This window comes from Schistocerca nitens, chromosome 3, assembly GCF_023898315.1.
Source record: "Schistocerca nitens isolate TAMUIC-IGC-003100 chromosome 3, iqSchNite1.1, whole genome shotgun sequence".
NCBI classification, from domain to species: domain Eukaryota; kingdom Metazoa; phylum Arthropoda; class Insecta; order Orthoptera; family Acrididae; genus Schistocerca; species Schistocerca nitens.
Window position 1 is genome coordinate 747,767,601 of NC_064616.1, and position 24,647 is coordinate 747,792,247.

Below are 24,647 nucleotides of genomic sequence, written 5' to 3' on the forward strand. Positions count from 1 at the left end.
TGCACGTTTCCCCCTGTCCAGTAGATTTGCACACAGAACCCTTGATGTCTATGTTGAGTCAAACTTTATCGTAACACACATCCAGAATGCCTTGGACTCATATTAGAGAGGACATGCTCATTTAAACAGCCCTTGATGCAAACACCTGCTAATCACAAGAGCATAGATAACATTGTCCATGAGTGGCACTAGTTGGGGATTGTCAGCAGACACTCTCTGAGTATCAGTAATAGGATTGGTGCACTCAGCAGCAGAGCACTGTTCGTCTGTGTCCATGTGTGAAAAACATAGATGTACAACTTAAACGAATCCATGTATATTGTTAGTGGGTCAATCAATCTACTCCCACATACTGGTTACCTATCTTGACTGACATCCCCCTCCTGATAATGTGACAGAAGAGTGCACTACTATGTGAATACCAGGAGATTGTTGATAACCCTGACCTTCTCATATTCAACCCCCAATTTATTCCCTGTGGAGCAAAAAAGTTGATGACGTCCAACTCTTATCGCAGTCATAATTCTTAACTGAGAATTAATTCAGTGCCATCAGTGAATGGAAACAGTGTTGGCAACAGAACTGTCCTCCACATTGCATAAAACTGTCCTGCAGCCAGAAGAAACCCTCTGAATTTGACCAATCTCAGGCAATTTGTACTACCCTGAATCACATCCAAATGAGCCATGGAAGATGTGCAGACACTTTCCACAAGTGAGGCAAATCTTCACCACCATCTTGTGACTGTGGTGGGGAATGACAGACAGTTGCTCACATTACACATGGATACAAGGGTCCTTTCGAAGATTTCCTGGCAATGGCAAATGGTGTAATGAACTATATAAGAGACCTTGATATTCGTCTGTAGCTATTGTCAGCTCTGTTATATTATGCTGCAGAGCTGTGACGAAACATTTATATGTAGTAATTTAGTAATATTTGTATATGGATAACTATTCTTGTCGTTAAAATCTCTTAATGTATGCCATATGATAAGTAAATAAATTATCACAAAATACCCAACCTATGAAAACGCACTTCAGTTTTCTCACACAGGTGCTAATGTTAAAATGCTTTTGAAAAACCTTTTTGATTAGATTTTGTTGTCAAAGATTAATCAGGCACATAATTGTTGTTAATAAAGTAATTGCTATTTCACTTTGCTGTTAATAAGCCTGTGACCAGTTTTATGGAATGATATTCAAATAAGAAATGGGAAGATCTTTGTATGATCTCATTCAAGGTCCTTTGTTTCCAGATAGAAGAAAGACATTTGTATACATTAAATGACCAACATTCCTGTAAATAAAATAACAAAAATTGGGTGAGGTCAAGCAACTTTTACAAGAAAAATTAATACACTATTTTTTAGAAACTTCACAGACTCAGGGAAAATTTACTACTCTAAATCTTTACAGTGTGACATGGCTTACTGAGCCACAAGTTGCGAAATGAATCTACATTTAATTCACTGGGTGATATGTGGATCTTGAAAATGGATAAAAATAAAAACAATCCTACCACTTTATCAACTGAATCAAAATTGCTATTGTCTATTCAGGGGTAATTTACAATCTGATATTCACTATTAAGATTCAGCAAAAATCATGCTCAGCAGTCACCCATACTTTAATCAGTGGAGATTATTTTAAAAAGCTGAATACATTACCACTTTGAAAGTGCTGTTTGAACTTGAGCAGTTTCCATCAGTTAGAAAGAATGCTTTCCTCACCACTAAAGGGACAGTGAAAGATGCTTTTCCATTTGTACAGTTATAATTCAACAGCATACCATAATATTGGTTGTGAGATCATGATGATCACTTTATTATTATTTTTCCTTTATTGGTCTCATTTATTCTTTGACAGTGTGTGCCACAGCTCACTGCTTTTTTTCTGCCCAACCTATGTCTCTGCATGTGTGTAATTCTCAAAGACCAGTGACTAGCAGATGTCTCTCCAGGTGATTAATCACTTTCTAGTGCCATGCATAATCCATTCCCATACGTGAAGCATGCCTATGATATAAATTACACAACAAACAATTAGCCATAATCTTAAAGAAAAATACATCACATGAGGATACTAGGAAAGGTGCAAAGCTAAACAGAATGTCACACTCTGCAATTATACATCACAACTGTGACAGTCTAATAGATCAACAAAAATAATCAATTTTGGAAGATATGATGTAATTGGATAGATAAAAAATGTACTCACATAGTGTCGACAGGAGGACACACATATAAAGTTAGTGAAATTTGCAAGCTTTCGGAAACAGTGGCTCCTTCTCCTGACAGAAGGGTGGAAGTGGAAAGAAGAGGGATGAAGGAAAAGGACGGGTGAGATTTAGGAAATGGTGAGCGTTCGGAAGTGTTGCCCAGAACCCGGGGTCAGAGGAGACTTACCGGATGGGATGAGAAAGAAAGACTTTCCCTTCTGCGAAACCCATCTGTGAGGAAGAAAACAAAACAGGACATAGTTGTGTATACAAGTTCTATTTCAAATTAATTTTGGACATGCTCACTCCTCTTTGATTTGATGGTGTAACACAGAAGTATCTATTAACTCATGATGCCTGCATAAAATACTAGTTTTGCACCAGTGCTGTGATTCAGTTTGTCACAGATTTTAACCATTTGTCACCACTATTAATTATCTACTACAAGTTACGCACTTCTGTACAATAATTGCTTCATTGTGCAGCTGTTTTGGCCCTGAATTTTAAATTACTTTTTAAAAACTTTTTTATAGTAGAATATCTATTACCAGTGGTTATTTTTTATGTTTTAATTGTTTCCCAGGAAATTTTTATAATTGTTTGACTCATCTGTAAAATACAGATTGCAAAATGGCGAATACTTTTCATTCTTTTTTCACTTCTGTTAACAGGTTTGGCAATAGAATTTTCAGCCCTACTTGGAACAGGGAATGTGTTGCTTCTGTCTTGATAAGCTTCAAGGAGCCATTTGGCACACAGGGAAGAGGTGGCTACTTTGATGAGTTTGGAATAATTCGTGATGTTATGCAGAATCATTTACTACAAATCCTTAGTCTTGTTGCAATGGAAAAACCAGCATCTATCCATCCAGATGACATACGCAATGAGAAGGTAAGTACTTTTATTTAAAACAGACTGTTATGTTGGAAAAGTTGTGAACAGGTATTTCAAAAATGTAGGTTGAATGACAAGAAAAATTTTTTCGTGCCAATCAGAAAATTTCATTTTCTAGTGACTATAAAAATTGCCATTATTACTTGCCAATTGCAATGTCCACTCTCACGTTCATCACCACTGTGAACTTGTTCAGTACAAACATGACTTGTTAACCACTAAAACTGCCGCAGCCTCATGATAACTCACTGATGTTAGTAACATATTAGACAACGTTGGATGGAGTAATAAATTGAAACTAAGTAATTAAACTGTGTTGTACTAAAAGAACCAACGAAAGTATTTTGCCTCATAAATTGGGGTATAGGTTTGTAATCTTTGCAGCTTATAATGTTTATTTATGTAGTAGTGGAATTGGTAATATGCCTATGCAGTTTTGTGCTGCATCTACCTCCTTGTATACATTAGATATTTTGAAGTATATGCTACATGAAGAGATATGGGAGAGAAGATAACTAGGGAGTTAATATGTGCTCCAGATAGTGGAAACTGTAGATGACAATTATGGTAACTACAAGTGCATACTTGCTTATGTAACCTTTTTTTCTTTAAGCACATAGCAGTTTGGTACCTTGTGAGGGGAAGAGGACCGTAGTTGTAGCTTGTAGCAGTCCATTACACTGTATTAAAATCCTTCAGACTCTATGGTAAATAGTACTGTGTAAGTTAACAGTGCGCTGGGGAGAAGGAAGTTTATACAGTTAGTCTATTATGGAATTTACTGGATTGATTCTGTCGTCTTTTTCTGCAGGGACCAGATTTTAACAACAATTTTTTTCAAAAATGCTATTCAGTAGTACTTCTGTTGCTGATTACTTTTAGTAATGAAAAGCTATTGCATATGGGATTTGTCATTTCATCACTTTATATGTTGATGTTGACAGTTCAGATACACTGAAGTTTCTATAAATAACATTTCAGAAATTTTGAATCTTGAGATAAGAAATTCAATTGAAAACCAATTACCATCTGTTTATTCACCCATAACCCCCTTAACTTTCCCCATTGTCTGCGAACTTCAGAACTGATCTGAGACTTGTCTGAATAAATGGAGGCACATATTAAAACAAAGTATGGGAAATTTAATAAAATATTATTCATAATTTCTAGACTGGAAGCTTGTAGCTGGAAATCTATAGCAACTCAGTGAGTGCCAAATGACCAATTCAAATAATGTATTGAGTATTTCAGAAAGTTGATGACTTGCAACAAACACAAAGGTGTTGTCAGAATGAGCCGTAGACAGAACATGAAACAGTGCAGAACCTGGAACTTTACATGTCTGTAATGCTTAACAGCAGAATTATTTCAAAACCAAAAATTCTGAAATAGCTGCTTGTATGATATGTTAGTAATAATAATAATAATAATAATAATAATAATAATAATAATAATAGTGATGATAGTAAACTACTTGCTGAATTTAACAGAATTGTACATTTATTAGAACAGTAAAACTGTCAGTGCAGATTTAATTGCATACAGAGTGTCCCAGGAGGAATGGACAATATTCAGGGATGACAGGAAAAAATCATTAGAAGCAAAAAATTCATATGGGCATGTGCCCTACTCCGAAGGGTTTCTGAAACAGAACATATTCAGTTTACATTGTTATTCATTTCCTGTATTATTTAATACATTGTCAGGTACAGACGTGTACAATGTACAACAGTTAGTAAACATTACAACATGCATTTTAGTAAGTATCAATTGAAAAATACGTATTTTTAACTTGTTGTTGTTGTTGTGGTCTTCAGTCCTGAGACTGGTTTGCTGCAGCTCTCCATGCTACTCTATTCTGTGCAAGCTTATCTTCGCATATTCCACTGTCGACCTCATTGCATTTGTGCACTCTTGGGAGAAAATGTTATATTGCTTGTCTGAGTGCCTCTGCACATTCCCTAATGAGGGCAGCACTCTCTGCCAGTCTTGGTGGCCAGGTAATTGTACTGTTGTGACCAATCCAATGATTAGGGTAAGTGCAATTGAGATGTTCCCTCCCACATCTGGTAAAGTTTGGAGTGCCTCCATTGTGCTGGAAGTATGGTGTAGTTCACTTTGCCAAAGGAACATCCTCCAAGTGTTCATTAAATGATTTTTCCAACAAATGTGCGTAATTTTGCTAACTCATTTGCTCCTCTAAAATGACTAGACCTATCAAAATGTTACTGGTCATGCTGTCTCAAATATTGATTAAAAATGGTCTTGGAAACTGATTTCCACTGTAGCCTGTGGATTTTCCTGTGACCATCAGTGATTATTACATGTGTTGCTGATTCCATTATGTGTAAATGTGGCATCACTAATGAATAGTATTAATGGAAGCTAATGACAATTGTCATTTAACCAGTGATGAAATTCAAGTTGTGTGGCGTTGTTACCGATGTGAAATTGTGGACATGCTGTACATGAAATGAGTACAAGTTTTTTGCATGTAATGTTTGCCATACATGTGTTCATGGGACATTGATACATGCAGAATGTCACCGTATTGTGGTAGGGGGACGACGCTGCACCATCTCAGCAATGTGTTGCTGCTCCTGCCCAGATTGCTGAACTACATGTTCCGAAGAAAACTGGGAAGTCGGAAGAATATTTGTTTCATGCAGTGCACTGAAAACTCTGGTAAACACTCTGTGATCAGAAATTCGACGTGTCGAACAGCACCAAGGCACCAACAGTATTGTTTGATAGCAGCAGGACCATTACCACTGCAAAAGCTATAAACTTACACCATATCTGCATATTCTTCATTAGTGTAGCTGTGTTAGATGTGTGTCATTCTAGCCAGTGCATGTACACAGTTAACTGATGGTCCTGTTTGATACCCTCACAATCCCTTGCACTACTTCACTCACAACATATCATAGACAATTGCACATTGGTTGGGTTAGAACAAAACGTGAAAGAGGTTGGGAGGGTAAGGCACATGTGCCTACCACTAGCCAAGACACAAACGTGCGTTAAAAGAATTCTGTCTTGGAAACCATTCAGACTAGAGCATACGTGTGTGTGAAGTTTTTTTGCTTCAAATGAGCATTCCTGTTATATCTCTGAATATTGACCGTTCATCGTGAGACACCCTGTATATGAGGCTTATATGGCACCGATAACTCAAAGGTACATGAGAAATGCAGGCAGTGTACTAGCCCTGCTAGTAAAAGAATGTGTTGAATAATTTTAGTTACTGCTCCCTTTTTGCTAGGAACGTTTCATTAACCCCAAGAATTAAAAACAGAACTGTAATACACTGAAGCACCAAAGAAACTGGTATAGGCATGCATATTCAAAAACAGAGAGATGTAAACAGGCAGAATACGGTGCTGTGGCCGACAACACCTATACAAGACAAGTATCTGGCGCAGTTGTTAGATCGATTACTGCTGCTACAATGGCAGGCTATCAAGATTTAAGTGAGTTTGAATGTGGTTTTATAGTCAGTGCATGAGCGATGGGACACAGCATCTCTGAGGTGGCGATGAATTAGGGATTTTCCCATACGACCATTTCTCGAGTGCACTGTGAATATCAGGAATCCGGTAAGACATCAAATCTCCGACATCGCTTTGGCGGGAAAAAGGTCCTGCAAGAACGGGACTGATGATGACTGAAGAGAATTGTTTAGCATGATAAAAGTGCAACCCCTCCACAAATTGCTGCAGATTTCAATGCTGGTCCATCAACAAATGTCAATGTACGAACCATTCAATGAAACATCATCGATATCGGCTTCTGGAGCTGAAGGCCCACTCATGTATCCTTGATGACTGCACGACACAAAGGTTTGCACCATGCCTGAGCCCATCAACACTGACATTGGAGTGTTGATGACTGGAAACATGTTACCTGGTTGGACAAGTCTTGTTTCAAATTGTATAGAGCAGATGGACGTGTTCGGGTATGGAGACAACCTCATGAATCCATGGACCTTGCATGTCAACAGGGGACTGTTCAAGCCGGTGGAAGTGCTTTAGTGGTGTGGGGCGTGTGCAGTTGGAGTGATATGGGAGCCCTGATATGTATAGATATGACTCTTGACAGGTGACACATATGTGAGCATCCTGTCTGATCATCTGCATCCATTCATGCTATTGTGCATTCTGACGGACTTGGGCAATTCCAGCAGGACAATGTGACATTCGACACATCCAGAACTGCTACAGGGTGGTTCCAGCAACACTTCTGCTGGCCACCAAACTTCCCAGAGATGAACACTATTGAGCATATCTGGGATGCCTAGCAACATACTGTTCAGAAGAGATCTCCACACTGTCGTGCTCTTACGGATTTATGGACAGCCCCTGCAGGATTCATGCTGTCAGTTTCCTCCAGCACTACTTCAGACATTAGTCAAGTACGTGCCACATGGTGTTGCGGCACTTCTATGTACTCGAGGGGGCCCTACACAATATTAGGCAGGTGTTGTAGCTTCTTTGGCTCTTCAGTGTGTATGTTGCCAGATGATATCATAAAAAATCTACAGAAATAAGGGAAATGATGAGCCAAAAGAGTATTGTAAAAATAAAAGAACCTTTAGACTAATCACACCATCATAGATATTACTATAATCCATTAGTACATCTGTCACAAATCACAGGAAAGTCTTAAGTTCCTTGAGACTTCGAGGCACTGTACTATTGTGGTAGAGTGAAATGGACATAACAGCATCAGGATTAAGTCAGCTCTCACCATTGTTATTATCAGTACAATAAAGTAATTCTGCAAATTGTGGATCTTGTATTCACAAAGTTCATTTCTTTTGTCCAGATTAATTCCATATTGCCGTTGGAGGGTTTGAATAGCTGAACTGACAGCTCCAGTCCAGCTTTGAATGGTTTACTGATGAGTGGCATGCAAATCCCCATTTTGCCATCAATATTTAGGTTACTAACTGTCTCAGCCAACTGCAGCCTAGTTTATCTGTCTGAAGCCATTGTCTCCCTGCCCTCACTGTACTTTAAACAATGGAAACGCCAGGTTGGAATATCAACAATGTAAGGAAAAGATAGATTGCTGCTTACCACGAAGATGACGTGAAGTTGCAGACAGGCACAATTAAAAGACATTGCCACATTAGCTTTCACACAGCCTTCATCAGAAAAAGAAAGATAAACACACAAGCATTCATTCACACAACAAAGCACACATCATGCACACATGACTGCCACCTCTGGTAGCTCGGTTCAAGCTGCTGGAGGTGGCGGTGGTCATGTGTGCGTGATGTGTACTTGGTTGTGTGAATGAATATGTGTATGTTTCTTACTTTTTCTGATGAAGGCTGTGGCTGAAAGATACTGTGTGTCTTTCCATTGTGCCTGTCTGCAAGTTCACTGGTCATCTTCACAGTAAGTAACAATCTATCTTTTCCTTACAGTGTTGATATTCCACACTGTACTTTATTTTAATTAATGGTCCCAGAGGATTTGCTTTGATACACCCAGGGCACTACTGCAGACACAGTCAGTATTTGCTCTCCAGTAAATACTGTGAATGTATCTTGGATGTGGACTATGTAGAATTAATTGATGCATCATACCTAAGAACAGCTGAAGAAATTCCCAGATTTCTTATCAAGAGAAGGAAGAGTAGAGTGTAATGTCCTATTGACAGTTAGACCATTAGAAATGGAGCAAAGACTTAGATCAGACAAGGGTGGGGAAGGCATCTGCCATTTTGTTTTCAAAGGATCTGTCCTGCCTGCACTTCAATTGATTTGAAGAAACCACAGAAAACCTAAATGTGGATAACCAGATACAGATTTGTACCACACTTTTCCCAAATGTTAGACCAGTGTTGTAACCACTTCACCACCTCACTTTGTTTCAGATTTAGTCTTTTGTGAATGTCAGACATAAATTCTTTCCAGAGGATGTATTACTCACACCTTCTTTGTCATTCCTTTGACATAAAATTTATGATTATTTTAAAATTGTGTGACAAAATCAAGTATTTCTAGTATTTTTGCTTATTTTCCCATTTTAGGAAATGTATTCAACTGTTTTAAACCTTCTTTGAGAATATAAAGGCACAATTCCCATCACAATCTTCAGAGTGCTCATGAAGAAGAAAACTTAAGTATAATTGGTTTACTCATTTGGCTAAAATAATTAACTTCAATTTGTGGGAGCAAAATCTACAGCCACACCCAACCACAGACACAAGTAACATATAATGGGAAAGATTTACTACATCTATAAGTATTATGAAATTGCACTGAACCAAACACAGTATTTTAGATGTTAAAAATTTGTTCTTGATATCTGCTGCAACTTAGTGAGTGTGAAAATAGTCATATTCATGTAAGCCCAGCCTTATTTATCTGCTGCTAGTTTGTCTATGAACAGTTACCTAATTTATCCTTATTCAAGGCCAGGACTAGGTAAGTTGGTTTATAAAGTAATAATTAAAAGTTTTATATAGTTGCACTGCTCTGTTCTGTGGTAGGCTGTTTTGATCCAGAGTTGTGTCTGTTTCCATGTGCCAGAAGAAGCAGGTTGTCTATATAGATAATACAGTTCTTGTTTTCTTTTTAGTGTGTCAAGCTGTAGTTGATGTCCCAGAGCTGGGGTCCTTTTCATGCTTGATGTTAGAGAAAATAACAAGATTACCTATCTGTCCTTACAATATTCTAACCAACATTTATATAATTGCCAGTAATAGTTGATGTTCATCATCTTTGTGAGCAGTGATGATAGCTACATTCTGTTAAATACCATTATGGCATCAACATAGCTTTTTTAGCAAGTACTTGAGTAAGCTTACATTGCTCACAGCAGTTAGTGTTCCAGAGAGACCTTTCTCCAACATCTTAAGAGTGTGCCTCACAGATTCATTGGTGTGTAAGATTTTGTTGGGCTCTTCTTTTACCCTATTTGCAACTTTCCATTAATTTGGAAATCTGCCCTGTGCAAGGCACTCCATGAACATGTGCATATGACAACGTGAAAAGTGGTGGTGGTAAATCACAGCGAGAGTCAAAGTCTGCTACAGCAATGATGTGAGTGAAATGCAACATGTCATTTTTACATTACATTGATAACATGGGGAAGAAATTACTACCTGAAATATTATGCAAAAGTGCTCCTGCCTGTATTCTAGACATGTTCCAAGAAGACACAAATGCTTTTCTGAAAAAAAAAGAGCACAAGTAGTAGTAGTAGTAGTAGTAGTAGTAGTAGTATGGTGCTATTAGCTATAGATACACAACATAGTCCCTTAACAGGGAAATGTTTTCTAGTCATCACTTTAGCTGAATGAATGGCCAGCTTGTTGATTTTCTACACAAAGGAGCAGAGGTTCGATTCCATATTATGTTGCAGCAATTTTTTTTCTTTTTTTCTCATGCCACAAAAGGCATGTACTACATGGAAAACAACTGCATATTATAGTTTTCAAGCTGTAAATCAGCTGGGGGCCCTTTTTACCGCAACTTTGATAAAACCGCTGGGTACATTTGTTGTTAGCATACCAGTGTGGGATTACTCTGACATTCAAAAATTATAATAATAAATTAATCCCTTTACGTCATGGCAGAAAGGTGAAGAACATTAAAGGTTGATTATTCAGTCTACACAATGGCAGGAGGAGGAACACTAAGGTTTTCTTATAATTATTTTACTGAACGGACAGTGCCTTAAAAGGGGGACATAAGATAAACACCAACAAAAGCAAAACAAGGGTAACGGAATGCAGTTAAATGAAATCAGGTGTTGCTGAGGGAATTAGATTGGTAAAAATAAACTAACAATAGTAGATGGGTTTTGTTATTTGGGCACCAAAGTAACTGATGATAGCTGAAATACCGTAGAGAGGATATAAAATGCAGACTGGCTATAACAAGGAAAGTATTTCTGGAAAAGAGGAATTTCTTTACATGTCTTAGGAAGTTTTCCTTGAAGATATTTGAAGTGTAGCCTTGTACGGAAGTGAAATGTAGACTGTAAGCTCTTCAGTCTAGAAGAGAATAGCCACTTTTGAAATGCTGTGTTGCAGAAGAACGCTGAAAATTAGATGGATAAATCGTGTAATTCTGGGGTGGTCAAGAATTTTGTTTGTGAACCATGCACTGGCAGGAGTGCCATAGCCTGATCCTCACTGCACACTTCCCGCACCACCACCCAACGCTATCTGAGGGGGAACTGCGAATGTGCCACATTTAAATGGCAATGCAGTCAGACTGAATATGACTTGGTTTTATATTTCATGTTTCTCAACAACATAGATTACAGACAAAGCAAAATTTCGGTATTATTTAATTATTTTTTGTGTGTTGAAGACATGATATAATTTTTATCTTGTACAAACTGTAAGCATATGGACTGACGTGGACAGTTCCAGATTTTTGCACTCAAGTTGCCATGTAATCATGACTTATTTAGTTTCATAACTGAAAAAGATCTTTCACACATACACATGTTGATCAAAATATTGTAGCACTTTTGCAGCCTCATTGTGGAGACATGGAAACTACCTGACAAAACCAGTGTAGACATCCTAGACAGTTTTAATGTAAAAGGATACACCTTTAAAATGGGAATTGCCTTGCAGATCAATCAGTTACCCCTGCATGTGCACAGGGGCACTTTCAACTGAAATGGCAAACAGTCCCAAAAATGGAGGTAAGATTGGCAGTGTCCTCAAAATGTTTAGGAAACTATCCTTGTAATTTTTTCAAAGCCCCAATGAATTCTTCAAACCTCATATTTTCTTTGATGTAGGTGACCTTAAGGAACTGGCCTGTGCTCATCAGAATGTGTCCCTTCTACAATGCAATTTTCTTTTTAAATGCTTCTCAATCAAATCAGGAGAAGTTGTTTCTCACCTTGCAGTGCCCTTCTGGGTGCAGTGTGCTGTTGCGTCCACTTAAAATACGAGGTTTGCAATCATTGACAACTAAATCCTTAAATTCTTTCTGCATGGTATTGTAATGTCATTTATTAGCAAATTTGCAGTACCCATCACTTATGTGACTGAATAATATGTACTGAGAATTCTTATCCCTCTCTTCTGTCATTCCCATTCATTTTTAAATGATGATAGATTGCTGGATTGCCTCTTTTTGTGCCAACAGCCACTGGAACTGTGAACGCCCTTCATACCACAAACAAATAGCAAAGGGTAAACCATACTGATTCTGCTGAACTGAAGAGAGTTGCACGGCCTGATAAATGCCACACCACAGTACTAAACCACATGTTGCACTGTATTGGGTACTTTCAAGAAGAACTGAGCAAAGCCAAGACAGCCTGAGCCTTGGCCTGCATGCAGGCTGCACATGCAGCCTACATGAAGTTTGGCACACCATGACCAGCTCTGATGTATTTAATGAGAAAGTACTAAACAGAACTGGGGAGAAAAGTAATTTGTGCCTCAACTTTACTAAAAGAAGGGATTGGTAGATAGGATTCTGAGAAATCATGAAGTCATCAATTTAGTGTTGGAAGGAAGTTTGGGAAGTAGAAATTGTAGAGATTGAACTAGGTATGGATACAGTAAGCAGGTTCAAATGGATGTAGGCTGCAGTATTTATTCAGAGATGAAGAGGCTTACAAAGGAGAGCTGCATTAAACCAGTTTTTGGACTGAAGACAACAGAAAAAGGAAAAAGATGAAGGGAGGAGGAGGAGGAGGAGGGGAAGAAGAAGAAGAAGAAGAAGAAGAAGATGATGATGATGATGATGATGATGATGATGAACAGCAGCAGCAGCAACAACAACAACAGTAACAACATTTTAATGAATTCTGGCAAGGGCAGACCACATTTGATTACCCACCGATTCAGTGCACTTTAACACACTGTTTGGGGACCTCTCAAAAGTAGCTCTTGTTAAAGGGTGCAGATCATGAGGCTTAGGTTTTGAAAACATAGATAATCATAACACATACTGTTTCGTATTGTAATTCAGGCAGGCTCTTTGAACGTTGTCATGATAATGTCTTGGTTGGAAATTGTTGTAAAAGCATTTAAAACACACACATCTTCTGCAATATGCATACTGAGTGAAAGATACTTTTGTGCATGCACATTTATTTTGCCTAGTAGTTGCCAGAAAAGAAACTTGGATTACATTCATTAAAATGCATCTGAGAGTATTAAGTAGATGGTAAGAGTCTGCCTGAATGATTCTGTAAAACCATATGCATTATGTTTTACTATCAGTGCATGTTCTATTATTCGTACCTATAAACAATATTATATGTAATTATTGCACTAAGTTAATTTACTCTTCAGTTTTATTAAATACTCTTAATTATCACACTTGGCAAAAAGGTAAGTGCAGGGAGTTGAACTGATGACTTCCTGGTCAGTTGGTAATGACTACAATTTCTGTGTCAGCTGTTCAACTGAAAGCAATAAAATACTGAAAACATGATGATTGTTGACTCTGATCTCTTTTTGAGTGATCTAAATCTTGTTCAAACAATGTGATGATTCTACATACTCGTACATTGAATTTGTGGTAGTTTTGACCTTTTTTAAAATTATTATTTTATTTTTTCAGTTGTTTTCAGTTCCAGTGAGTGATGTGCCATTTTTGGCAGATCTTTGTCTAACATTAATACAATTAGAGTTGACTGTGTCATGCACGGCCAGCAAGGGCATCTCGTAACAGAACAGTACTGTTATGGAATCATAATGATTATTGGTATATTAAGTGAACTTTATAAATATATGCTAATTTGCTGCAGTATTTTCTGTGAAGAAACATCACCAATAATGAGTAGTAAATTGAATTGTATTTGTTAGCCATGATAAGGAAAGAATTACACTGTCCAGTCACATTATTGTGACCACCTGTCAAAAGCCCGAATAACAATCTTTTGCAATACGGATTGCTGTGAGGTGTGCAGGAAGAGTCAGTGAGGTTCTGGAAGGTACTGACATGTACTTGGAGCCATGCCAACTCCTGTACTGTGGACAGTTGCACTGGGTTTCTCGGTTTGACGATCCATGTTGTGAACAGCCTGGTCGAGTTGGTCCCACAGGTTTTTCATTGGGCATAAATCCAGGGAGTTTGGTGGCCAGGGGATACAGTAAACACATCGTAGTGCTCTTCAAACCATCCATGTACAGTTTGCACTGAGTGATACCTTGGATTGTCCTGCTTGTAGATGCCATTGTGTCAAGGAAAAAATAAATTGCATCCATGGATGGACATGCACCCCAAAGGTAGAAACATACTTGTGTTGTTCCATTGTGCCTTCCAAAATGACAAGAACACTCAGAGAATACCACAGAAACATTCCCCAGACCATAACACTCTCTCCATAGTCCTGGACCCTTGCAGTGATTGTTGCAGGGTGTTCGCCATCTGTCTGATGGGGCGTAAAATGTGAGTCATCTGAATGAAAAGGCCACCTGTTGCTACTCAGTGGATGTCCAGTTGCAGTATTGGCATGCAAATTCTAGTCTGCATCACTGATGAACAACAGTCAGCATGGGTGCATGAACCAGGTGCCTGCTGTAGAGGCCCATATGCAGCAACATCCACTGAAAGGTCATTGAGGAGACAGTGTTTGTAGCCCCCTTGGTTCATCTGGATGGTCAGATGCTCAACAGTTGCATATTTGTTTACCTATACACATCTCTGTAGACATTGTTCGACCCTGTTGTCTATGGCCTGTTGTTCACCACATTTACCTCAGTATTGATTTTGGATAGCGCCATTTGATTGTACATGGTATACTTTAATGATAGTGCACGCGAACAGTTTACAAACTTAGCCGTTTCAGAAATGCTTCCACCCTTGGCCCGAAAGTAGACGATCGTGCCCTTTTGGACATCAGGTAAATCTATCCATTTCTGCATGATGGCAATGATTACACTGTTTTCCATGGCACTTCTAGTGCTACCACCTTCCATGTGTGAGTGCTGTTAATGTCTAATGTATACCCTGGTCACACTAATGTGAGTGGACTGTATAATATCACTTGCACTGGAAGGACTTCTGCTCAGCTCTTGGTGGGCACGTTGCTCGTGGCTGCAAAATAGTGCACCTGATTGTGGCGCTGTTGATGGTGATTCTTGTGCTGCTGTCAGTGAGGCTGGCACTTCGCAAGACGAATCTAGCAGCACACATTTCTGTGGCAGCTGCTGTAGGTTCCCTCAATAATAAATCAGTGTGTTCATGGTGTCTTCTAGAAAGTTTATGTTTGATCTCCCTGAGGTAGTGTTGCCAGCAAGCAGATAATAGTCTGGATACATAGCATTCTTCCTCCTGTAGGGGAGAGATGACAGAGCTGTTTTGATGTTGGGTGATGACTGCCCCTGCCCCTGCCCCTGCCCCTGCCCCTGCCCCTGCCCCTGCCCCTGCCCCTGCCCCTGCCCCTGCCCCTGCCCCTGCCCCTCCCCTTGCCCCTGCCCCCCCCCCCCCCTGTGGGAAGAGATGGCAGTGTCGTCATGATGGTGGAGACTGTAAAGCCAACGGAGTGTCCACTTGGAGGAAGCACCTTGAGTCATCATAGATGTTGTCCAGTGACTGTGTCCTTGTCCTCAGGGTCCTGGACCCAAGGTCAGGCATAATCTTCCAGATACCAGTGGATAGCTTCTGTGTAGCAGCAAGAATTGGAGCAGGCATGGATGGAACTATCTGGAGCAGATCTGCAAAGACAATAAGAAAGAGAAGAAGGAGAAAATACTGTCATTATGGAAAGACCGATCTCTGTCAGCAATGGAGATGTGGTTCATCACAGGCCACCTTTTTACATGTGAACTTCCACGAGGGAGCAACAACAGAGCCAGGAAAGTCCTGCTAGTGGCCCTCATAGGTTGTTCCAGTGAGGAATGGTAGTGATCCAAGAGGTCCCAGACTTGATAGGATTTCCACCAAGCTGAAGAATTTTGGAGAGTCGACCATGCTGGTGTGTCGCAGGTAGTGGATTCTGTGGCATGGTGGTCTCACCTGTCTGAAAACAGTGCAAGAGCATGACACATCTTCCCACTCTCGGATGAAGACCAACTGATTGATGTGAGAAGCATACGTGGCTCTGCAGAGCAACACATGAGAGACCAGACAAGTGCAGGTCACTGGCTAGCGTATCCAGGTTGTGATGTCATGTGATTGCTAGGCCTGGAACTTGCAGAGACTGATGCATGGAGAGGGGATTCTTAAAACTGTACTGTGAGATGCTGTCAATACATTGTATATCCGTCAGAACCTGGCTGGTCCAAACACAATGTCTGTGGTCCATTTGATGGATACTGACTGAAGGAAGCAGAGACAAGACATGGCCCTGTGCCATGAGAGCTGCTTACCACTATCAAAGAATATTCTCTCTCATCCTCAGTACTGTGAAGCACCTGTTGCAGTCCTTGAAATGTAGTATCATGACATGAAGGTGTCATCTTACCACCATTTGTCACTGAAATTAATGCCACTAACATGTGAGAAGGGTGCACCAGGATGCTGTGCAGTTCCGGAAGGCTATTAGAGTCAAACGTATGACACTTGCTCATTGCTGGATCCACATCCTAAAAAAGAGAATCCCGTAAGGTCGGCAGTTCAATTGGAGGTGTGGGCGGAGCATCATCTGCAGACAGGAGTGATAGTGCTATCAAGATGTCATTCCTGTAGTCAAAAACCCTTGAGAGACCTGCTCACTGACGCATGACAGATGGTCAGGTGAGTCAGCGGATGGTGGAGCAATGCCAATATAGAAAGGAGTGGAGGAGTCTACGAAGCTTACATGCATGTTGGTCACAAGAAGCAGTTTTGTAATTAATACGGAAAATGATCATGAGGTAATCCGTCCTGAAAAGAATAAGTTGCCTGAAATGATGCCACAGGGTAATTGAAGTGTCTTAAGTGAGTAGTGTGAGAACACCTTGTAGCAGAAATTTGTAAATTTGTTGTGCCTAAAGGGTGAATATCAACCCTGTGGCGGCTGAAGTGCTTAGGGCTTCGAGTTTGTGTACACAAAATAAAGATTGGTAGAGAGTCCTGTAGTGTCATGAAAGACGCTTCTGAAGGTTGAATATGCACACGAAAATTGCTGCATGAAGCACAATAGGCATTTAGTTGGGCCTGTAATAAACCGTATGGTAGGGTACAAGCATTTACACCTTGGTTACTTTGTTGCAGGGTTTGATAGGCTTTTTCAAGTGAGTAAGCTAGTAAAAAGACACGTTGGCGATTGTCACCCCGAATATTGCAGGCCACAAAGTGGTGCTCCAGCCTTGTAATAAAGGCTCACTATGGCTCCATTTCCTCATTGAATGCTTGAAATGGCAGGGACAACATCATCCTTGCCTAGTGTAGGACCACATCCAGGTAGGACAACTTGTTCAGAATGGGCTCGTGTTTTCGCTAAGTTGCTGCACAAAAAAAAGTAGTTGCATCAACAATTCATGTTGCTGTTTTGCCAGAATGGAATGAGAAAACATAATTAGTGTCACTGGTAATGGCACTACCAAGTTTTGGAAAAATACCCTGGTAGCACTGACTGTACTCGAAACTGCCAGAAATATTGTCTGTTGTTGCATTTAAAAACTGGTTACCATTAACTGTAGCGATGAAAACTTTGAAACCTTCTATCCTCATTGCCAGAAATATAGTGACCTTATGTGGGTGCACAACACAAGATGAGATTCTCAGGTAGCTATAAAACCAAAGGTGCTTTATTTTGATCAGTACAAACAAAATGATTGACAACTAAAGTCGTCTGGTGTTGCAAGATAAATGGAACACAGTGAATTAATTGTCTTGATCTATACTTGACACTAAATGGCTCTCTCTCTAGAGTTTTTGATAAAGATACAAAATCTTGAAGCAATATGCCCTGGTCAGACCACATAGCACAAGTCTAAGTGTGGACAGACTAGGAGGAGGACAAGTGTCCTTAAACAAAATCAGTAAATACCAAGCCCTGTTGCCCAGAGTTCATGGAGGCCAATGTAAGAGATGATGAGACTCATAGCTGGTGGCTGGCAGTTTGTTGTGGCTGCAGAGGTGTGATCTTCATTTTCATATGGTGAATGCAACTGCTGGCTGCTTGGCTGCTGCGATGAGTAGATCCTTGTTTGCCTCAGCAAACTGAACTGCTTCATAGCAACCGGGTGGCATCCTAAAGACATACCAACAGAAGTATATCTGCTCAGGACTCGGTGGGCACATGTTTCACAGATGCAAAGTAATGCCCATGATTGCAGTGCTGTTGATGGCAATACTCGCCCTTCTGTCAGTGAGACTGGCATCTCTTGTGGCAAATATAGCGTTGCACATTTCCATGGTATCTGCAGGAGGCTCCCTCAAAAACAAACTGGTGTGTTGATGATGTCGTCAGGAGAGTTTATGTTCGTTCTTCCCAAGGTACTGTCACCAGTGGACCAAAAATTTGGTAATCTTCCAGACGCACCTGTATTGCTGATAGCTATCTTTGCATGTGATAGCCTTGGGCATGTAGCAAAGGCAATTGTATGCTCCAATGATTAACAGTCCAACTTAGTGAATTATGTCTGCTGTTGTACCATTCCTTCTGTAATAGTCAATGACAGAACTCAGTGCAAAGTCAGATACATGAACCCTCTTGCTTGTAGTCCAATTACTTTATTCATTGCTACTGCGGAGGAAGAGAATTTGATAGCATCAGAGACTGGGGAATGGTATGGCATTGCAGAGCACATTGTGTAACAATGAATAAAATGACATGATTCTTGAAAAATCCAGTAAGCATGTGGAAACTGGTCATCCATGTGTAGCAACATCAGTCCAGGGTATGAACTTGTAAACACATCACAACAAAATCTTTTTTTCCCCTTAACATGGTGTGGTTGAAACGGTCAGGTGAAATGGTTTGGCACTGGCTTCGGGAGGATGGACTACATAGCAAATATGTGACCATTAAAAAAGGGCTCCATGATGATCATGGACTCTACTAATTAGCATTTGCTGAGGAAAATGCCTGTTGTGGCTGTCTGAATGTAACAATTTTTGATGAATCAGTATTTTACACAGTGAGTTATGGTCCAGGAAGAGCATATAATCCACATGGTGCCTGTTTTAAAGCCAAACATGTCCTAAGTCATGTCACAGTAGCTGTGTGTCTGCAGCAGTTTTGGGTTCAGTGTGTTCCTGTGAACTTGGGATGCTTTGCCGGATAGATGGCTGATTTGATGCTGCCCAATTATTATGTGCGATTTTATGGTCTCATCAGTGTGTCAACTATATCCTGATGGATTAATCTTTTTCTAGCAGGATCAGTCTTTAGTGTACATGTCAGCTATGGGGCAGGACTGGTTTTCAGAACAGAATGAAAGTTTACATCTTGTCTGGAGTACTCCTGCACCAGACTTCAGCCTCATTGAAAATGTATTGGTGGAGAAAAAACAGACTGTGGAAGAAAACTTACCTTACTGCGTGCTTAGAACTTGTAGTGTCTTTTGGAACATTGTCCTAGCTGCCTGGGAGGAGGTGGCAGAAATGAGAGGTTTATTACCCACTTCACAGACTCCCTCCTACAACACCCCTTGTGGTACACCTAAAGATGCATTCACATTTGAATATTTCTCAACATTAACAATAACATGCTGTAGTCTGTCTGCTAGGAAGTCAGTCCACTCACTAAGCTGGCCACAGTTTTTTGTAAGCTCATATTTTGTTCACTAGATAACATTCTGGAAGTGCATGAAATATCTGCAAGGAACCGAGGAACACAGTATCCAGATGTCATACTGCTATCTCCTGCTGTCTGGCTCTTGTGGATTAACACCATGAACTTAGTTTCACAGAGTTACTATTTATAGAACCTTGTACTGACTCTCACAGAGGAGATTTTCAAACTCTTTAAAGATCATAATATATGAGGATAAAATGTGCCCCATAAGCCTGAAACAGACTGCAATTAACAATAAAGGCCAACAGTGATGAGCCTTTTTTGTAAACAAACATGATCTGCACCTTTTTCAAGTCACAACGCTTTGTTGCTCCAGTGGGCTATGATTAAACTGCAGGTGGAAGGGGGAGCAAGTTTATTTACATAATATATATAGAATTGTACATATATCCCATAAGATCCAATCACCAGTTCTCTGTTGAGCAATTTCACTTTGTGGAATACAGAGATTGCCAGTGAAATGGTTGAAAACTGCAATGCTTATGCTGCTGTTTGTACATTTAATATTTACGGTGTCTATAAATTTTAATATATGACCATAATAATACTTTTCTTGTATGCATTTCAAAACAGGTGAAAGTACTTCGATGCATTCCACCCATTACTCTAGATGATGTAGTCCTTGGTCAATATGTTGGAAAACCTGATGGGAATGGTGAAGAAAAGCTGGGTTACCTGGATGATCCTACAGTACCAGCAGGTTCAACAACACCAACATTTGCCACAGCAGTATTAAAAATAAAGAGTGAGCGTTGGGATGGTGTGCCATTTATTCTCCGTTGTGGGAAAGGTATTGTTTTTAATTGAAACTTTACATAGTGTCGCATCATATTTATGAGCCCATGCTCTTCTCACTCCCAGGTATATCTTTTGTCCACCTGAAAATTACATTTTCAGCATGCTTCTTATAAGCAATGTCTTGCTTCAAAGTGGTTATATTAGTGAGCCTTGCATATTTTACACTAATGATTTTCAGTAGTTTATTAGTAATTCTCAGAATATGGCCAGGAATCTGCAGAAAATCCTTTGATTACTCCTAAGCTTCACCTTCAGTATAGTTCTATCACTCTGTATATTTCCTTTACAGTATTTAATAACTGGAAGTCATATGGTTCCAAATATACATTGTAACTAGCCCCAGTGTGTATGAATATCTTCCATAGTACATTTCACCATGGTGTTACCGTACTTCTCAGGACAGCAGAAACTTATTTCTAACTGTAAATTTAGATAATCTTTTCCTTAAAAGTCTTTGGGTAATTACAGTTTTCATTACATTAATCTGGTTAACACAGCATAAGAACAAAGTAAATCACATTGGCATATATTGTGCAAAAATCATGGTTCTGGATGAAACACTTTGTATTAGATCTTTTCACACCATTTGCTCTCTCTGTTTCTTCACCATTGATTACAGTACACATTTGCAAACACACATGTAGTGACTGATGTGAGGCTGGAATGTTTCTAGGGCAATGCTGCAATGTAGTGACAAGATGCCACAAAGAATTGTTGCACATCATTTGACATCATAGGAGCTGTGTTGTGTTTCCCACAAGAAAATTATAGAAAAGTATGTGGTTGGGGGAGTGAGCTGGCGCTCTTAAAATACCATCATGATCTGTCTACTCATTTGGAAATGGTTCATTTGTCACATACCTCAACACCAAAACAGAATGGCAAGGCAACTATTATACTGAAACCAAAATTCTTAACATGTACTAAGTAGTATTTGAAATAATGTAAGGATGCAGGGTTCCAGAAGTGGTAAGCCAGTAAGCCTGCCCTCAGCAGGAAAATTTCACAAATTTATTTAACACAAACAGTTTACAAAAGGCACATGCTGGTACCTCAGCAGGTTCGATTATTCAATTAAGCACTTGTAAATGATATTCAAAACTGTCTACAATACATCAAACACTATAAATGTGAAAAGATTTAAGGTGCTAATGAAAAGATCTGATTGTGTAACACCCAGACAAATATTTTAAAAGTGCCACTAACTAAAGCATCAACTTAATATAAAAAAATTAAAGCCCCAACAATTATAGTATACAATTTAACATTGAAATTATTTTAAAATGCCAGTAATTGGATCAGAAGTTGCTATTAACAAAATAGTGTCCAGGCACCAATAAGCAGAATAAACACAGACAGCATTGCAGTAACATGGGTTGAATTTCAACTCACAGTTTCTGCCAAAACCACCAGCCAGGCACCAGCAACAGACAGCAAGGCCTCATCCTGAATAACCTTGTTCAGAAGGTGGTCTAAAGATATTTGTATTTGGTACAGGTCATAACAGGACATCCCAGCAGATTTGAAGGTACAGTTGAACAATTAACTTTTAGAGCTCTTAAACAGAAAAAACAACAATATTGCCACCACACCATAACATCTAAAACCAGTTACATAAAATTTAGGAGAAGATGTCAGTTTGTACCTCTACCACACTCTGAAAACAGAAATGCATTTATCAAAATTAACATTGTGGTAGTTAACTACACAGCTCCTTTGTCTGAGACACACACATTTAAATTGAGTGTCAACTCAGGCAGCTTAACACAGAAGTCATAATGGCAAGATACCACTCAGGAGGTTTAAGAGTTACAGATAAGTTTAACTCACCAAAACACACACATTGCTGCTGGCACTCCCTTTGGAATTTAAATAAAGAAGTACACAGATGATGGGTCAGTGTAATTCCCACAATGGAAATGCCGGAACTGATGACTTAATATGGGGCCACCCATCACACAGCCACCCCCAAACAGTAAAACCTGCTGCCTTCCCAAGTTAGAATTTGACACTGTCCTGGGCAACCTTTACGTTGCATGTTGCTGTTACCACCAGACTCCCTGTGTCCAGTGCACTGCTTACACCCCCTTCCCTTGTACCACACATTCACATGGTCTTCAAAGGAAAGGTGGCACATGCCGAAGTCAAATCCTCTCGTGGTGTGCCAAGGAAGTTCCAAGTTACAGCACCGCTACTATCTTACCCAAAATATTGATGTGAACATATCAGTCTCCCCCTTCCCCCTCCTCCCTTAAGTCAGAAACTAGGTTGGGCAGCCCAGTTTCTTTAATTTATTATGTACCAGCTTGTACTTGGTCATTGTGTACTGTCAGCTGACTCAAATAAACCCTGATTTTCTTAAACGTTTTAGGGTCTTGTAGCAAGAAACTTGCACAATACAAACTCTTAATGACCGTACATGGCCCGAGAAATAGAGGCAACATTTTTGCCATGATCCCCTGTGCCCCTTCACTCTGCCCCAAGAAATTCTTCACATAGACAATACCTCCATCATCACTGAAGCCACATGCCTCACTCGATTGTAACTAAGAACCTCTCTCTGGTATCCTAGAGAGATGTTATTTTTTGCCACCACTCATTTAGCCCTGATGCTAATCAGATAATAGATCATTTAATGACCACAAATTAATCAGTGGTGAACTAAGAGAGAACACAAAAATTAATTTAGCGTGTGTCATCTTATGTGCCTCATGACAGGTGGTATTAAAGGCAAGATTAAGCCAATTCATGTAACTGTCCCAATGTTTTGTCAGTTTCTGTTTGTCACTGTTTTTGACGCAATGTGTATTTTATAAATTATAGAGCGTAGCAATCGGTCGTCCTTTTAATAAAACCTGGGAAAAAAAAGAGGACGAATGATTGCTGAGCTCTGTAATTTATAAATCATATCACAGTCACTGAGTGCACCTACTTTCCTCATGGAAGGTACTCTGATATGTATTTTAATTAATTTCAAGCTTTGTAGAAATTCTTCAGTTTTATGAATCATGCTCATAACATTCATGTCATTTGTCCAACAATTTTTTTTAGTAGTGCAGAAGTGTAAACTGGGAACACATGTGATTACTGTAGTTTAGCAGTTAAACTTGTTTTGGTCTTGTACCCAGTGAAGAATGTAAATTATCTTGTTGGCCATAAATAATCACCTTTTATTGATCATGCAGGATTCTCTGTAAGTATATTAAGTTTTTGTTGCCACTGATCTCTTGCTTTTTCTCTATTTTTGTCAATATTGACACTTTTAATATTAAGTTACATTAGATTATGTTATTACATTACTTGCTCTGGCAAGGTAGGGATGGGGTAGCTGCTGGGGTAGTTGTTTGAGGTGTCAGTCCATGCATGGACTCGTATCCGAATTCTGCATGTGGGGATATGGTGAGCCCCTTGATAGACCACATGGCATCTACCCATAAAAATGTCTATTATCTACACTATCCTTTGTTCCAGGGCAATGGACGTTGCAGCCAGTATGAGATGTGCGGTAGAGGACCCGAAATAAAATGTCCTTGGTTGTTACTTGTCCAGTGTGGTGAGATTTTAACACTGAACAAGTAGTAATCATTTCTATCCAAATCCCATCCATTGGGGACTTGGCATGAAGGCTTAGAACCTGTGGCTGACTCAGGTATAGCTGGGTAAAACTGGTGAGCCTGAGAGTGCCTGGGCTCGACAGCGGGTAGGCCTGGCTGGCTGTGAGCTGTACTATTTACGGGTCACAGACTCAATCGCGATGCTCACTGTATGCATTCCAATGCTGAGTGATCAGCTAAGAGGCATCCCATGCATGTCGGTCCCCATGTGCATTGCTCCCGTAGTCAATGGCTTGGGGCAGTGGTTAAGAGTGCTCGGTCAGTATATTACTTGAATGAGTAATGAGGATCTGAGCCCCCAGTGTGGGGAGAGTTTTTCTAGGTCCCGAACCAGCGACAGTGGTGATTTCCCCCACCCTCGCATGACTGTTTGTCACATCACCGCTTTTGAACTATAGCAATAATAGTGTAATACCATTGACTGGGGGAAGTGGCCCTGAGTAGTACCGGG

General features: G+C 39.7%; 1 protein-coding gene across 4 annotated transcripts in view; it reads left to right on the forward strand.

Annotated features, from left to right (window-relative positions):
- The window catches only part of LOC126248736 (glucose-6-phosphate 1-dehydrogenase), a 312,938-nt gene that overhangs the window by 273,010 nt on the left and 15,281 nt on the right, over window positions 1-24,647 (forward strand). For all 4 annotated transcript variants that reach the window (XM_049950056.1, XM_049950055.1, XM_049950058.1 and 1 more), the window contains 2 exons: window positions 2,892-3,111; window positions 20,358-20,574. In XM_049950056.1, coding sequence (XP_049806013.1) covers window positions 2,892-3,111; window positions 20,358-20,574 — 437 coding nt within the window. The remainder of the gene's footprint in view (window positions 1-2,891; window positions 3,112-20,357; window positions 20,575-24,647) is intronic.